We start from the raw sequence: 16,689 nt of genomic DNA, 5'->3' as shown, positions 1-16,689 counted from the left end.
GAAAATTTTTGCTGAGAGAGGTAAAGAGCCTAAAAGCATGAGTGGAATTTCCTTACTGACATGTTCTGGATGGCTTTTTGGAAGAGAGATTTAAGAATTGAAGACTGTTCTGTAACCAGTGAGGTCTGTCAGCATAGCTTGTAGAAGAATAAGGTTTTGAATGCTTCTTTTCAGCTGGGGCTGGAGTGTGAGGAGCCCATCGTCTAGATGGAGATTAAATAATATATTCTTAGTTCTAGGTGCCTTTTTTTCCTTTGACATCAGTCATGTTAAATTTGGATGGAGTTTGTAGGTAGCAGGTCAGAACTCCTAGGCAATGCTAGGGAATTCATGACACCATTAATCACAGTCTTGTTCTGATGAGTGTTTGCCTCAGCGAATGAGTATAAAAAGCTTAAACCCCTCAAATAGTTGGTGTTAAAGTGCATAGACATATAAATGACATTTTGTTGCTGCAAAGGTAACTTTTTGAAGAGCTTTACCTGTTCCTGGGCTATAATGTGTAATCAGCTTAACTTGTTAACACATTCCTTTTGTCTCCAGACTTCATTAGAGCCCATAGATCTCTCACAAATAAGCTGTGATAAAATGTAAAACCATTCTGCAGAAAGGGGTTTGAAACTTGCTTTGTATGGTGACATTATCAGAAATCATGGTAGCTGGATTAGATCTTATGAGGCAGTATTAGTTTCTATTTCATTATCTTCAGAGATAAACTGACTGTGTTTAAATTTGATTTATTACTGTTATTACTCTTCTGTACTGAGCAGTGCTTCCTCAGTATGGCTGTAGAAACAGTATCTATGTGCCTGTACTGTCTCTGAATTTGAGCCAGTATGTACTCCTGTACTGCGGCATATTGGTTGTAGCAGAGGCTGAGGACAAATTGGAAGCTTTGCTCTGCATTGATGAGCAGGCATTTCCAGAGGTGCCTGTATTTAGGGTGTCCTGTGGATTCTTATTGGCCCAGTTCCCAGTTCTGTTTGCTACTTTGTAATATGTCACAAGGGAAATGGAATTATTTTCTTTTTCTATTATAAAACATAGTTTCACAAAAACTGTTCTCTCCAGTTCTGTTCTGTGTCAGAGGCTTCAGTTTCTACTTCAACTAAGCATTTCTCAGCTGCTTTGTTATTAACATAATGAGGATGATGGTAGTACTCGGTGAATTATAGACCCTCTAAGCTTGGGCCTCTTTCCTCTCTCTCCTCCTTCCAACATATAGTATGTAAAATGCACTTTGTACATGAAAACCTCCAATAATGATGCTCTTGCATGGCTGAACTTAGTATCATCACTGCTATTTTCCTGGGTATTAACCCACAGCCCATTGTTGTTTGGTTTGTTTGTTGTTTAGTTCAAAAGTGTCTGAAGTTGTTTTTTGTAACGCCTCTATATCAGGTAGCCAGGAGTGCCACTTTGCTTCTGCTTGAGGACTTTTGCTTTGAGTACCAGCAAGGAGCCTGTCCAGTTGGCGTTACCTCCATCACACATTTCCTCTTTCCAAGGAATAATTGTAGTGTGACCTAATTTGGTCTTGCTGGTGCCAATTGGGCCTAGGGGAATGTTTACAAACATGCTAATAAAAGCTTCAGTAAACTATTAAAAGTGCTTTAAGGTATTCTTAAAATAGTTAGGTCCTCTTCCTGCAGATTTAAACCTGAAACTTCTCCAAGAAAACACTGCTGTTGAGGGATGCTAAACTTCAATCAATGGGTTTTGGTTGGTTGGTTGTTTTTTGGTTTTGGGTTTTGTTTTTTTTTTTTTCTTAAAATCTTTGCTTATATAGCAGTGCTAATTTGTGGCTCTGACTAGAGCTTCTGGCAATGTAATTGCAGCCTGCTAGTCAGGGGATTTTCTTTACCTGGTTAGAAACTTAACAGTGCATCTCTGTGTTTCTTTCTTATCTCTATTTACTGAAAACTTCTCTGGTTAAAGTCTAGATTGTGACAAGAAAGTTGTACTTTGTTTATCAGTTTGGTAAAATTCTTCGTATGTGGCGTTATGAAATTAATACCTCTCTGGCAGTCATTCAAATGTAGTGCTGAAAGCAGATAGGTCTTTTGCTTTTACCTATGCCATAGGGAGAGTGACATCATGGTGAAGGTACTGTTACAACTAGCTGTTTCAGATTTGTGAATTAACATCTTTATTTGCATCAGAGGTTTACAGCATGCTCTAAGATGTCAGTTTTCTGGTCTGTACTGATCTTACAGTTAGAAAACATGCTTCTAAGTTGCAAGTAGTTTAAGGATAGAATTGAATATGTACTCGCATAAAATGTGTAAAGTTCAGTGGAAAAAGTTTAAATTTCTTGCATTTTTTGTATTGTGTTCAAGAGAAAAGAATTCTTATTACTTGGGGTTTAAGGAAAGAAAACAAAGTTGAATTTGGTGGAGAATGTTCTGCTTGTGCATGAAGTCATGAGTATCTTGTATTCTACACTGTATTGGTGCGCAGTTCAGTGTTGGCCAGTTCAGTTAACATAAAACTTTTCCTATATTTTTTTGATAAATAAAATAGCACAGTGGTGCTATTGTGTAGTATGTTTTAGATGATGTTTCTCCTAGGTAGAAATAGCATCATCATTATCATCCTGATTCCTTGTCTGATTGAGGTCTTTAATGAGTGTTTAGAAGAATGTTGAGGATGGGCTGTGGCAGCATATCTGATTAGTCAGTATGCCTACTGGATGCTGTCTTTTCTGAACTGAGAAACATTTTAATCTGGATATCCCAATTTGTTTCACATGTTGAAATCCTTACTGTACTAAGTTGAATTTCTTACCGATGGTTCATAAGAAGTGTACATGTACATAAAACCAAAATAAGTGTTTTGCAAGATCTGGAATTTGCTGTTCTTATTTCACTTCTAGTTGAAATTTTGAGTGTATGTTAGTACACTTATAGTGCTTATATTTGATTTTTGGGGCTGGTGCAGGAAATGAAAATTAAAATTCATTAGGGTTTTTTTTTCAGCATACGTGTCAGACCCTACCATTAGATTACTTACTCCTTAACATACTAAATTGTTTCATCAAGGAAAAAAAACTTAAATATTCCGTTTTTTCCCCCAGCTTGTCAAGTAATTATGAAGCTCAAATGAAGAGTCTCTTAAGGATCGTGAGGATATTTTGCCATGTCTTTCGCATTGGCCCATCCTCTCCCAGTAATGGAAATGACATGGGCTACAATGGAAATAAAACTCCAAGAAGTCAGGTGTTCAAGGTCAGAAAAGTATATGATGTTGTTAGGAAGATAGACGTTAAAGAGATGAATTTCACAAAGCATGCATTCATTAATCAGACATCTCATGAACAGGAAGTAAGTTTGGTTGATGTCCCTATCCCTTCTTACGTTAAGCCTACCTCCTTCTAATTTTTTTTTATCCCTCCTGGATTCATTTAACCACTGATGCACATCTCATGACTTCTTTTTATTTCTTATTTAATATGTTGTTTAGTAGATGTTGAAGGCTTAGTTACTCAGCTGATTCTGGTAAACTTTGTTTTTATTTCCATTATGTTGTGTAAGAGTATAGTAATCTCAAAATGGAGTAATATTAATTTAATAGATTGTATTAATGTAATTTCAAAGTGCTGTTTGGAGATTCGCTGGGAATTCTGATCACTCAGTTTTATCCAGCTTCACAACATAAATGGAAACAATTGAACTCTTAATCTGTTCATTGTTTTCTCTGTGACCATGAAGTTTTTTTTCCTAAGTTGGTCTTGAGTATTATTATTATTGTATCCTTTGAAACATACCAGCTTACTACTGCTCTTGTGAGGTTATTGATTTATATGCTTTAGGTGCTTGACATTTAGAAGTTTAATTTCTGATTTTTGTTTTTTATCTTTTGGGGTTTTTTGGGTGTTGTTAAATACTTCTTGGTTGAGGAATCCCTCTGCATAAAATTACAGCTTACCTTTTCTGTAAAGAAGTCCTGGTTTCCTGCGTGTTACTCAGCATACATTGGGTATGCAACTGACATATTATTCAGGGCACCTAAATAATAAGAACTGAAGGGTAGTCTCTTACTTTCTCCTATCTTCCTCCTAACTCTTACATGGGACAGTTCATATTACTAAATTTAGACACCAGTGATTATGTGGGTATTTTCCATAAACTTCGTATTTCTTTCAGAGTGTCATGAAGATGATATTTTGGCATTACCGCATTTATTTGATATGTGTTCATTAGGTTAACTAAAGACTTTTAAGACAGAGCTATATCAGTAAGGTTATGAAAGATGATACTCTTAATTCCAGCTACATTTAGTTAAGTAGCTTAGTTTTTGTTTAAATTTCTTCTCTTGGAAAGAGGGAAAGCATTAGTCTATTTAAAAAAAAGCAAGCGTAAATGTTTTTCTGATAGCAAAATAATTTTAATAATCAGTTGATTTATACAATAAATATAAAACTACTGCTCAAATATGAAAAATACTGTGTGCAAAATATAATCCATTGTACAGTGTACAATGTAATAATTGTCCTTTACAGTTGTTCAGTAAAATATATGGAGCTAGATTGGCACATTTAACCAGATTTTTCTTTTCAAAACCCAAAACCCTATGCAAATCACAAGACTGATTTTATGAAAGACAGCAATTTCTAATGTTTTTAGTGAAAATTCATTTAAATACAAGAAGCAGACGTTAAATGTGTTTAATACAGGAACCGTCTGCAGTGAAATATTGTGTTACCTTTTCTTCTTCAGGTTTTAGGAGTAGCTGACTTCATCTCATTAAAAAAAAAAAAGCCTTTCAACTCCAGATCATTTTAGAACCCACAATAAAGCAAACAGAAAAATTCAGCTTAAACCACCGTTGTTCTGCTTAAACCACGATGCAGCGGAATCGCTTAACTGTGTGCTCACACTACTTTGTATGCTGAAAGTCATTAGTGTAGAGTTAAGCCTTCTGCAGTAGACTTACATGACACAACTGGTACACTTGTCCCACAAAATATCTTATGTAAACCAACACTTAACGTTTTCTAATGAATGACAAGATATGTGCTGCTCATGCATTAGCTAGCAAACCAAAAATTTCAGGATAATTTTAAAATTATTATTGCTATTACTTTATTTAATTAAAAAGCATTAAAACTGAGGCAGCCCTTCATTAGGGCCCCTGTTGTCTCCGTGGTATTTTGAAGTTGATGGAAATTTCAAACTCAAAAATACAGAACTGCCGAAGAGAGCTTACTCTTTTTGGGCAGTGGGGCACACAGTTCTGGCAAGGTGAAGTTGATCTTCAGTTATAGATGAACGAGTGTTGTCCCTCAGGGATCGGTGTTGGGACCGGTCTTGTTTAACATCTTTGTCGCTGACATGGACAGTGGGATTGAGTGCACCCTCAGCAAGTTTGCCGATGACACAAAGCTGTGTGGTTCGGTTGATACGCTGGAGGGAAGGAATGCCATCCAGAGAGACCTTGACACACTTGTGAGGTGGGCTGATGCCAACCTCATGAGGTTTAACCATGCCAAGTGCAAGGTCCTACACCTGGGTTGGAGCAATCCCAGGCACAGCTACAGGTTGGGCAGAGAAGAGATTCAGAGCAGCCCTGCGGAGAAGGACTTGGAGGTGCTGGTCGATGAGAAAATGAACATGAGCCGGCAGTGTTTGCTTGCAGCCCAGAAAGCCAACCGTATCCTAGGCTGCATCAAGAGGAGTGTGACCAGCAGGTCGAAGGAGGTGATCCTGCCCCTCTACTCTGCTCTTGTGAGACCTCACCTGGAGTATTGTGTGCAGTTCTGGTGTCCTCAACATAAAAAGGACATGGAACTGTTGGGACAAGTCCAGAGAAGGGCCACGAGGATGATCAGGAGACTCGAGCACCTCCCGTATGAAGACAGGGTGAGAAAGTTGGGGCTGTTCAGCCTGGGGAAGAGAAGGCTGTGTGGAGACCTCATAGCAGCCTTCCAGTATCTGAAGGGGGCCTGTAAGGATGCTGGGGAGGGACTCTTCATTAGAGACTGTAGTAACAGGACAAGGGGTAACAGGTTAAAACTTAAACAGGGGAAGTTTAGATTGGATATAAGAAAGAAATTCTTTCCTGTTAGAGTGGTGAGGCACTGGAATGGGTTGCCCAGTGAGGTTGTGAATGCTCCATCCCTGGCAATGTTCAAGGCCAGGTTGGAGGAGGCCTTGGGTGATATGATTTAGCGTAAGGTGTCCCTGCCCAGACCTGCAGGTCAGAGATAAAGAACTCCTTTTCTGTTTGTTTGATGGGGGTTGGTTGGTTGGTTTGTTTGTGTTTTTTGGGTTTTGGTGTGGGTTTTTTGCTTGTTTGTTTTGGTTTTGTTTTGTTTGAATTTTCTTAAATATAGGCTGTGTAACTGTTTAGTACAGACTATTAAGGAAACCACAAAAGTTGCTGCTGAAAAATAGGAGTTAAATGTGTATTTAAAAAGTCAGCATGGATCTTAAAGATTTAAATTTGAGATCCAAATTGAAAATTTTAGAGGAAATTAGCTTTAAATTGGCATTTGCTGCTGATCTTTAAATTCAGTTGTGGGGTAAATGTTGTAGATAATTTGAATTTTGATACAGGTTTTATGGGGAAAAGGTCTCTTAGACTGCTGGGTTATGTCCCTTGTAGGGATTTGAGTACTGTGTAGAGCACGAGAAAGTGATACACGTCACCACCCACTTCTCTGAATGCTGTTCATTTGAGCGAGCAAAGACCTCTAGGTATTTTCTTTCTTTAATATATGGGGAGCTAATCTGTTGTTCAGTACTCTCTTCTTTCAGGAGCTGACTTAGAAACTTTTATCTGGGGAGGATTGGGGGCAGCTGTGGCAGGAGTTCTGTCTTGTGGTAGGTAGCCTTGTGGGATATGTGGACAAACATTATCAGGCCTTATTGCACGGTATAAGGGATTGTTTCCTTTCCTTCTGATTGCACTCATGTTAGTTCCAAATAGATCTGTACCTGATAACTTGTAAGATCTACTTCATAACTCTTTTAAAATGCTGGTACAAAACCATATTTTATCCAGTATAAGAACTGAAGAAAAACTTTCTTCAGACTTTTTTTTTATGTGTATTAAGGCTTTCTGTATTGTACTGATTTAATGTATTTTGAAGAGTTGCCACTGTAGTCTAGCTTGAAAGGCATTACAAATGTGAGTATATCTTGATCTGAGACTACTGAGGGATGCTATTGCTTGACAAAGACAAAAAAAATCGCAGGGCCGTCTTCATTTTGTTGAAGTTCTCTATATGTAATTCATTACAGGCATGGTCAATTCAGGTCTGTCCAAATGTTTTGAAGTGGAAACACTTAAGACACACTCTTGTATTGGTCTTGCAGGAAGCAAAATCCTCATTGAATTTGAACACTCAAGTCTTCAAACAAGCCACTGTTAGCTTGGACCAAATAGTACCAGTGAGCAAGTTCATGAATAGTAATTTTGACCAACTTCACATTCATTACTTTTTCATGTGTTGCTCTTCCAGTTGCTGTGCAGTATGATCACATATTAGGGAAACTTGTTGCAAAATTTCCCTGTCTAATTGAACAAAGTTGGGAAGCCTCTAACATTTCCCTCATTTCTGATCTTTTCTGAAACAGAATTCAGTTCTCTCCTGTAACAGACTAACCTCAAGGATTGGTGATCTCCTGTTCCCTGTGTCTTAACAAACTATGTCACCTGGCAAAAGGTTTTGCTTCAGTGTTGTAGTTTGAATATGGGTTTGATTTCTAGTGTCCTGCTTTCTAGGTGGGTAAAGAAGAAGTTGTTGCATAATTAAATCCTTGCATTTGAGAGATTAGGTGTGCTCTTGTAAAAGCTTGGTACCCAGACTTGGGTGTATAATTACAAAGAACTTTTCTGAAATATGAGATACGAAAACTGAAGGTTGAGTGGAGGTTTATGGTTAATATGTGATTCATGGTAGGAATTGACTGAAGAATGCTGACTTGCAGTATTGAAAACATGTTGCTAATGGTTTGATTGACAATGTCCACGTTATGCTTGAAAAGGTCTGATCATGGATGCTAACAAAAAATGTTGACCACCATGGATATGGTGGTGGTGGACAATACTTATAGGTAGCTTTATATACTGAGGTTAGACTAGGGAAAAAAAAGGAAAGTAAAAATTTAAAGTCACCACTACGCTTTTGACTGAGTTTGTGATCAGAATCTGTAAAAAACTAGCTTTGGAAAAACAAGTCAGTAGCAAGAGTTCTGGAAGGTGTTCTGAGTCTGTGGGAAATAAAAGATAAGACATAAGATATCAGCAGAAAAATGGTGTCTGGCAGGCTAAGCATTGAAAAGTTTGGGAGAAGTGAACTAGATTTTAGTGTTCTAGTAAACAACTACCTAGTTTCTCATGTGTTAAGAACACAGCTACATTTTTTCCCATATATTCAATGAATTCTATTTTCCATTAGAAAATTTTTCTGCATTATGTTTTGTGGTGAAGGTCTGATGAATAGGTCTTGGCAGACTTGAAAGAAGCTAACTTGATCCTGTGTGGGAGATGTTTATGTAGAAAATGATACCTACACTCGAGGTATTCAGGTTACCATCTAGAGTAACGTATGGTCACTAAGAGTATAAGGATTATGTGAGTGTCATACAGCATGTTGAGCAAAGCCTGTCAGTCTTGGAGATCAGGCTGACTTTACCCAAAGTTCTTATTGAGGAAAAAATGGAAGCATAACGGTAATTTTTTTTTTTTTAAATGGTAAATTTGAACAGATTGTTTTAATACACAGCTTTCATGAGAAGTAATTTACGGTGTTTTGAGAGTGTGTCACTAAGAGGTGTACTCACAGTGCTCCAGATAACGTAGACTTCTGGTATAGTGTGCTGTGAATCTTAACTTTTAAAAGTAACTTTAGAATATGAGAAGATAATTTTCAATATCTGCTAAGTCTTCGAATGTTTTAATTGGTGAAAAATGTTGATACCACAGTAATACGTAGAAAAAGGAGTGCATTTAGAAGTTTACTCTTACTTCTGGAATTCTGTGAAAGATTTGAGTCAGAATTGCTTCCCTGTAGGATGTATATCCCTGTGATCACTATGCTATGCTTGGGAAACAAGCCTTAACACCATTAAGGTCTCCTTAAACACCATTAAGGGACAGCACAGTCAGCCCTTGTGGTGTTTTTTTTTTTTAAATGCTCACAAGTGTGCCACAATTCTCAGCCCTGTCTCTCCACTGTGGTAGTCTTGAACCTCAGAGCAAATGTGTGATGGTGGAATTGCACCAGATTTCAGTTGCATCAGTTTTAAGTTTGTGGTAGTGAATAAAGAATGACTTTGTTAAGATAAAATATATAGCTTTAAAAATTAATATGCAATTCTGCTGATACTTGTTTCTATTTTGTAAAGCCTAGGTCTTAGTGGCCCTTACTTGGAGACATCTGGGATAGTATCAAAATGGCCTGTATGAGCTCATGCTATGCATAAAGCGCATTTTACTAGATGTGCAGGAATCTGAACCTCAGTGGTATTGTTTGGGGTTTCCTCCATCTACCTGGTAGAGGGAGCTTGTTTGATCAGGGCCTTAAAAAAGAACTGATGTGTTCTTACTCTGGAAACTCAATATATGTGTTAAAGTTTTCTTGGCTGCAGCAGTCAGGTAGTGGTGTGCTGTGTAACCATCAGGAGGTCAAACTCTGAAACAGTTCAGGATTTCACTCTTTCTAAATTATTTTATCTTTACTCCATTGCTGCTTGATATTTTCCTTCTATATGACATTTGTTCTTTGTGCTCTATGGCTACAAGTATGGATTATTATTATTTTTTTTTAGTATTTGATTCCTATCTCTAACATGACTTCTGAAGGATCATGTAAAGCTTTTAAATGTGTGATATTTATTTGCCTTAAGAGGATTATCACATCATTAATGTTATCTAATGTCAACATGTTCTTTTTTTGTCTGGTTTTGCATGTTTATTGCAGCCACTGGAACTGCTCTGGCATTCTCTAGATGAATGGCTTGTTCTTATAGCCACGGAGCTGATGAAAAACAAAAGGGACTCTGCCAACATTACTTCTATTTTACTGAAGCAAAAAGGACCAGATCACCAGGGTGCTACTCCTACGCCTTCCTTTCCCACTGCAGAAACTGAGGGCACAAAAGAGCTATCCACTGATGCTGTCGAGTTGAAAACATACGATGTTGCTGGGAAGCAGGAAGCTTGTGCTGATCGCCAGGATGTTATCTCCATGACAGCAAACAGGCTAAGCGCTGTCATTCAAGCCTTTTATATGTGCTGCTCCTGTCAGATGCCTCAGGGGTAAGGAGAAGATCCTGTTAGTTACTGAAATTGTTATATGCTTTCTTGGAAGAATTTTGGTGCTGATGAGGTAATATTAGTGACAGTCAAGGGTAATCACTATTGAATGCATTATTTTTATTTTTATTTTTTTTTCCCGTCTTTAGCGGCACCAAACAGCACAACAGAATTTCCATAGTGCTTCTGCCTCTGAACATAGCTGCACTGGGGCAGATTTTGTGTTGAATGTCTAATGGTTCTTTGTAATCATGTGGGCTACTTGCAAGTTATGTAATTTTGATCTCTTGAAATTTAGCTATTCTTGCTTTTGGTTCATAATGTGAAATTATTCATTAATTTAATGTGACTATCTAACAAGAATAACTATAAGCTCAGAGAAAAATGTGAGTTATCTTTGTTTATGAAAATGACAGCTGGGGCAAAAGTTGTTTGGCTATATTGCAGAAGCTTATAATAAGGAGAGTACAGTCTCAAAGTAATGGTCAGTTGGCAGACAGTTTTGTGTGGAACAGGCACTACAACTTGGGTAAATTTAGTACTCTCAGTGCCTGGTTTAAAAAGGAAAAAAAGTGTGTCCACTATAACTGAGGTCTTTGCCTGAGATTGGTGTGGATTGTACTTACGAACATGCAAGGAAGGGATCCTTCGACCCTGTTGAGTGGAAGATTAGGCAAGTATGGTGGTTTTACAAGCTCCCTGAGGAATTCAGAAGCAAGGTTCCCACTACATGACAACTCTTGGTTACCCCCAGCCACTGTAAGTGATTTTCTTTGACAAACTGAGTGGAATAAAAGTTTTCAAGTCAGCCAGCACTGTTTGAGGCACACTCCTCTGTGGACAGTCTGGAAGACAATCTGGGGATCAGCATGTTCCACAAGTACCTCAGTATTTTCACTTTTAGGGTTTTTCCATCTTGAAAAAGGAACTGCTGCTTAGCAATTTCCCTTTAAATGTCCATCAAACTTTACTAAGAAAAAATGCCGGTATATTATAGCAGCTAAAGTAGAAATGTTTATAGTACTGATTAAGTACATTTTCCCCAATTTATGTCTTTATGCCAAAATTCAGTTGAGGAGGTGACTTCCCCCTGCACCCAGGTGGTTTGCTGATGTGTCCTGCCAAATGCATGTGCACCTATGCATGCTTTGTGCTCCAAGTTAAGGAGAACTCCTCTGGGTACTACATAAGTTTAACTTAAGAATTAGGAGCCAGGAGAGTAAGAACTGTTTCAGTGACAACTGGGAGAACTCCCTTGGATACAGGAAAGTAAGGCAGAGCACACCTGAGTTCTGTGTTGGTTTAGGGCTTTTCAGAACTGTGTACAGAAGAACAAAGATCTGAGACTTACTCTGTTTTACTGACGTTTTCATATTAGTAGAAGTAAATGGCACAGTGGTGTAATTCAATACTGCTGCCATCTTCAAATAATATTTGAAATTATAACAAATGACATTTTCAGGGAAAATAATTTAAAATGGCTTTGATTTTAGATTTGTGTGTCTTTGTTTAATGGAGGAGAGTAAACAGTGCACTGTTTTCCATTGTTCCTAGTACTCATACAATAAAGATGGCATTTCATGCTGGTTGACATTTGAAATATTGAGGTTATTTTCTTTTACTTGCCATGATTGCTTTTCTTCTGCAAATGCTGTTATTGAATCTGGGCATTCTTTTATTAATGCACTGAACTACAGTGTTCTGAATCTTCAGCGTCAAAACTGATGAGTGTGTGCAAAGTTGTGGTTTTTTTTTTTTTTTTGTTTTGTTATCCTGGACTTTTTACAGTATTTCTCACAACTTTTCAAGGCAGTTGATGAGAAGGGTTTATTCTTGCTTGCAAGTATTAGCTTTTGCGGAAGCTAAAGGATCCATGTAAGAATTTCTGTGTTTCAAAAAATACAGGAGATAGTTGTAAATAAAAAGAGTAAAATTTGCACCTGTGTTAATCCTTACCTTGTTTTCCAGATATAAATAGGAAAAAAATACAGTTCCATATTAGTGCATGAGATGGTTGCCTGGCAAGCAATTTTGTTGTTTCATGAAGCCATTAAATACAACTTTGTCCCCCATTATTAAGTTTGAGTTTGTAAGGTTATTTCTTCATGACTGTTTCCTCACTTGCCACAATCTATATGGTGTGGTAGGAGTTATATACAATGAACAAAAATACAGAACAATGCATATCATGTATATTCTGCATATAACATCATTCTTTCCATATAAATATTTCCGTTGTGCCGAAAGCTGAAAGGGTTTCATTGTATTTCTGTTAGTTTGGCCTTTTCTTGTTCATGTAGATGATAAGAGTTAGTGGTGAGGTTGCTTGACCTTCTTGATTATTGTGGGATTTGCCTTTTCTGTGAGCTTATTATGAAATCTTAATGCTGCTATTTAGTTTTATGATTGACTAGTTATATAAAGAAAAATGGATGTTGTTAAATTTTTTATTAAAAGAACGCAACAGTTTATGTAATTCAAATTACTTTCAGTATCATTAACTAAAGCATTTTTTGCACAGGATGACGTCGCCTCGTTTTATAGAGTTTGTCTGTAAACATGATGATGTCCTTAAGTGTTTTGTTAACCGGTAAGCTTTGAGAAGTACAGAATTTCTAATTTCTTTGCTTTTTTTCTTCCCCAAATAATTCAAACTCATATATTTTTCTTCTTAATGAGTTGTCACAACAATAACTTCAAAATACATGTGAACCACATGTACTTCAGTGGTCCTGCCAAATTCAAGGGAGTGCATACTAATGATTCAGAGAGCTCAGTTAAATGAACTGCTCTGCGTTTGATGGTGAGATTTAGTGAACAAATTTTTTTGTCACAGAGCAACAGAATAATTTCCTTAATGCATTCTTCCTTCATTTTCGTTCCAGAAAAGCCTTCCATATTGAGACAGGTGAAAGCTTTCATTCTTCCTCAAATGTGTTATACATATAACTTATTGAAGGAGTCTAAACCATCTTTGCACACACTTGGCTATTTCCAGAGTTTCTCTGGACTGCCCACTTTATAATATTGCTTCTAAATGGAGAGCTGCTTGTAATCTTCCATGCTAAAAGGATAAGGTAGTACAAGTAATTTGGAAACATGAATTAAGAAAACATTATGAAAATGAAGAGTTTGTCGGAACTTTTCTGTGTGATTAATTGCATTGTCTCTTTATGTAGACTTCATATAACATGAAGTGTTATTATTAGATCTCTGACTAACAGGCTTCTAACCTATTTTTATTTCAGAAATCCCAAAATAATTTTTGATCACTTCCATTTTCTTCTCGAGTGTCCTGAACTAATGTCCAGATTTATGCACATCATAAAAGCCCAGGTAAACGTCAGGAGATGCTTGGTTACAATGTCTATGAGTTTGTTTAATAATAATGATAACAATTTAAAAAAATCCATTTGTGGAGGATGGAAGAACTAAGTGTGGGCTCCAGTGCTTCTGAATCTGGGATGTTGAAAGATCAGATTAAACAGACATGGCAGCCAGATTTCTGTACTTCTAATTTTTTGAAATGCATGTTTAAGTCTTATTTGAGATGACCAATGTTAAATAAGTCTTACAAGTCCAACTTTCAGTTAAAATTTACCTCCTATTATTAAACTTATTTGTGCACATCTAATAGATTCAGCTTTAACATGCTGTGATTTTTCCTTAATTGACTTGATTTTGAGATAAACCAGAGGATAAATACACCACTATTAGTTGATTTGGCCATAGTTAATTAGCAATAGTTCCTTCATTGAGACATAATGTTGTTACTCTTTACTCTGTTTCCTACCATTTGCTTTTGTTTGGGTTTTTATTTTTATTTGTAAAATCCCAATGCCTTGCATAATCTAAACTTGCTTCTCAGTTTAACATGTGACATGAATTCCAAACTAAAGCATTACTCTAGGAGTAAGACTAATATAGTTAAGTGGAAAAATTAGCGAGTGAACGCCACACCCCCACCTCCCCATATGGAAGTCTGCTGCTTTACATAGCACTTTAGTGTTAAGCATCTGCCATGTTTTCATCACTTAGCTTTAAAAGATTATGGTTGTCTACTTGTAGCTGAGGGACAAGGCTGCATGTTTTTTTCTATTATGAAAGAAGATGGTCTTGGCCAATAATAAGCTATTTGAAACTCCTTCATTTAGCACACACTATTTTAATTTTGCTTTGTTCTCTATTAGAAAGGTTCCTGACATTAAACTGTTTTGGTCAAAGACATAATTTGCTGAAAATAAAGGTAAAATTCCTCTGACCAGACACCTTCCACCCACCCCACAATAATTGTGGAGGGTCTGTTCCAAAAGGTTTATTTCTTTAGTTGTGCCTCTATTTTTAGATGTACATTGTTTTTTTGGTAATTGTATTTTATTTTTAGAACATGGTCTAGGTGTATTGTTTACTTTTGGTTGAAATATACATTTTTTTAAATTCAGTATCTCTGAATAATGAAGAGACCCTGAGAACTGTTAGATCAACTAAAAGTGCGTGCCGTGAATTGTGATAGATGAGAGAGGCCATACTTGGGTCATATCTGTCTTGGCAGAACTGCAAAATATTTATCTAAATACTGAAAACAAGCTAGAACCTTCTCAGCTAGGAATTGCTTTGGAACCTTTCTGGTGCCTTTGGGCTGTTCTTTATTGCCAGTGAACTTTACTGCAAGTACCCTTTGTTTATATCATTTGTGCTAATGTGCTCAGCTGTGGTTGATAATAAGTAGTGTTACAGAAGCCAGTGACTGACTTCTTATATAGATTCCTTTTACCCCTGCCCTGGAAGAAGTTTCGTGCTATTTTTTTCCTGTGTGGTGATAACTAATGGTCCAGTCTTTCTGCATATCAGGCTTCAGCAAGCACACAAGGGTATGTTTAGTCCTTTCCTCTTCCCAAAATACTGTATAGCATATTGAGGTAGCACCAAGTGACTCTGCACATCTCAAAAATGAGAAGTATGTATAACCATTTTCCAGTCATGCTTATGAGAGGGGAATTATTTGGTTGAATGCATCTATATAATGTGGTATACCCCTTGTTTTGTAGCCATTTAAGGATCGTTGTGAATGGTTCTATGAACATCTGCATGCTGGGCAGCCAGATTCAGACATGGTGCATAGGCCTGTCAATGAAAATGACATCCTTTTGGTTCACAGAGGTATTGTATTATAAATGGAATTAGTATAGCTTTGAAATACACTGAAATACAACAAATTAAGAAAAAAATAATTGTTGCTTTTTATTCAGATTCTATTTTTAGGAGTAGCTGTGAAGTTGTTTCTAAAGCAAATTGTGCAAAACTAAAGCAGGGGATTGCTGTGAGATTTCATGGAGAAGAAGGCATGGTGGGTAAAATTGCATGGTTTTCCTTTATGATATATATAGAAATATTCTGTTTCACAAGTATTGTTAAAAATCCTAATTTAGGATATATTTTACGCTTCATTAAGAAATGTCTGGTTGCCCTGTGTAACTGTTTGTGCAGTGATGGTTGTACTAATATGATAATATCCTGGGCTGCATCAAAAGGAGCGTGACCAGCAGGTCAAAGGAGCTGATCCTGCCCCTGTACTCTGTTCTTGTGAGACCTCACCTGGAGTATTGTGTGCAGTTCTGGTGTCCTCAACGTAAAAAGGACATGGAACTGTTGGAACAAGTCCAGAGAAGGGCCACGAGGATGATCAGGGGACTGGAGCACCTCCCGTATGAAGAGAGGCTGAGAAAGTTGGAACTAGATGATCTTAAGGTCCTTTCCAACCCTAACTATTCTATGATTCTATGATTTTCTGTGTACTAACATGTTTTATTCTTTTGACATGCAGGGACAGGGTGTTGTGCGTGAGTGGTTTGATATCTTATCCAGTGAAATAGTTAACCCAGATTATGCCTTATTTACTCAGTCAGCTGATGGTATGTCTTTGCCTTTTTATTCTTTCCTAATTCTATGGTGCTGCCTTTTATAATACAAGAGAAAAGTTACTTGCTTTCAGAATGTAGGATTTATAAACAACACTGGCAGAATTGTTTTCATATATACGGAGAAGTGATCCATCATTGTACATTTTTATAACTACAGAAGAAATATTTTTCCTAATTTGACGTTTCCTTGATTTTGTTCTCTCTTTTGTAAGAGGAGAGCAAGTTGTTGATTTTAATTAGTCCATGGTATTTCTGCCTGGTAGAAGAAAGACATAACACTTTGAGGGCAGTATAGAAAGTGTTTTCCATAGGGAACGTAGAGGTATTTCTTTATTTTCTTTTAGAAATCCATTAATTCAGTCAGTTTTTATGGTAAATCCTGATGTTGATCTGAAAGCCCTACCTTGTATTTGTCTTTTTGGTGCTTCATATAAAGTAAATCTTTATCAATAAGAGATTTCACATCATCATCAAACGATAAATGTTTTGTGTTCTACCTTACAAA

At 36.9% G+C, this 16,689-nt stretch overlaps 1 protein-coding gene and 1 long non-coding RNA gene across 5 annotated transcripts in view; both read left to right on the top strand.

Annotated features, from left to right (window-relative positions):
• The window catches only part of HACE1 (HECT domain and ankyrin repeat containing E3 ubiquitin protein ligase 1), a 54,260-nt gene that overhangs the window by 19,541 nt on the left and 18,030 nt on the right, over positions 1-16,689 (top strand). For 3 of the 4 annotated variants that reach the window (XM_062624403.1, XM_062624393.1, XM_062624419.1), the window contains 7 exons: positions 3,077-3,323; positions 9,929-10,266; positions 12,785-12,853; positions 13,512-13,599; positions 15,312-15,423; positions 15,513-15,610; positions 16,088-16,175. In XM_062624403.1, coding sequence (XP_062480387.1) covers positions 3,077-3,323; positions 9,929-10,266; positions 12,785-12,853; positions 13,512-13,599; positions 15,312-15,423; positions 15,513-15,610; positions 16,088-16,175 — 1,040 coding nt within the window. The remainder of the gene's footprint in view (positions 1-3,076; positions 3,324-9,928; positions 10,267-12,784; positions 12,854-13,511; positions 13,600-15,311; positions 15,424-15,512; positions 15,611-16,087; positions 16,176-16,689) is intronic. The other variant, XM_062624410.1, reaches the window with a different exon arrangement.
• LOC134166622 (uncharacterized) lies at positions 11,272-11,863 on the top strand. Its single transcript, XR_009965930.1, has 2 exons — positions 11,272-11,442; positions 11,475-11,863. It is a non-coding gene; the product is annotated as an uncharacterized LOC134166622 (long non-coding RNA).

This window comes from Pezoporus occidentalis, unplaced genomic scaffold (assembly GCF_034315485.1).
Source record: "Pezoporus occidentalis ecotype Australia unplaced genomic scaffold, CSIRO_AGI_Poc_V1 ctg109, whole genome shotgun sequence".
NCBI classification, from domain to species: domain Eukaryota; kingdom Metazoa; phylum Chordata; class Aves; order Psittaciformes; family Psittacidae; genus Pezoporus; species Pezoporus occidentalis.
The sequence above is the reverse complement of the archived record's forward strand: the minus strand, read 5'-3'. Positions and strand labels throughout refer to the sequence as shown.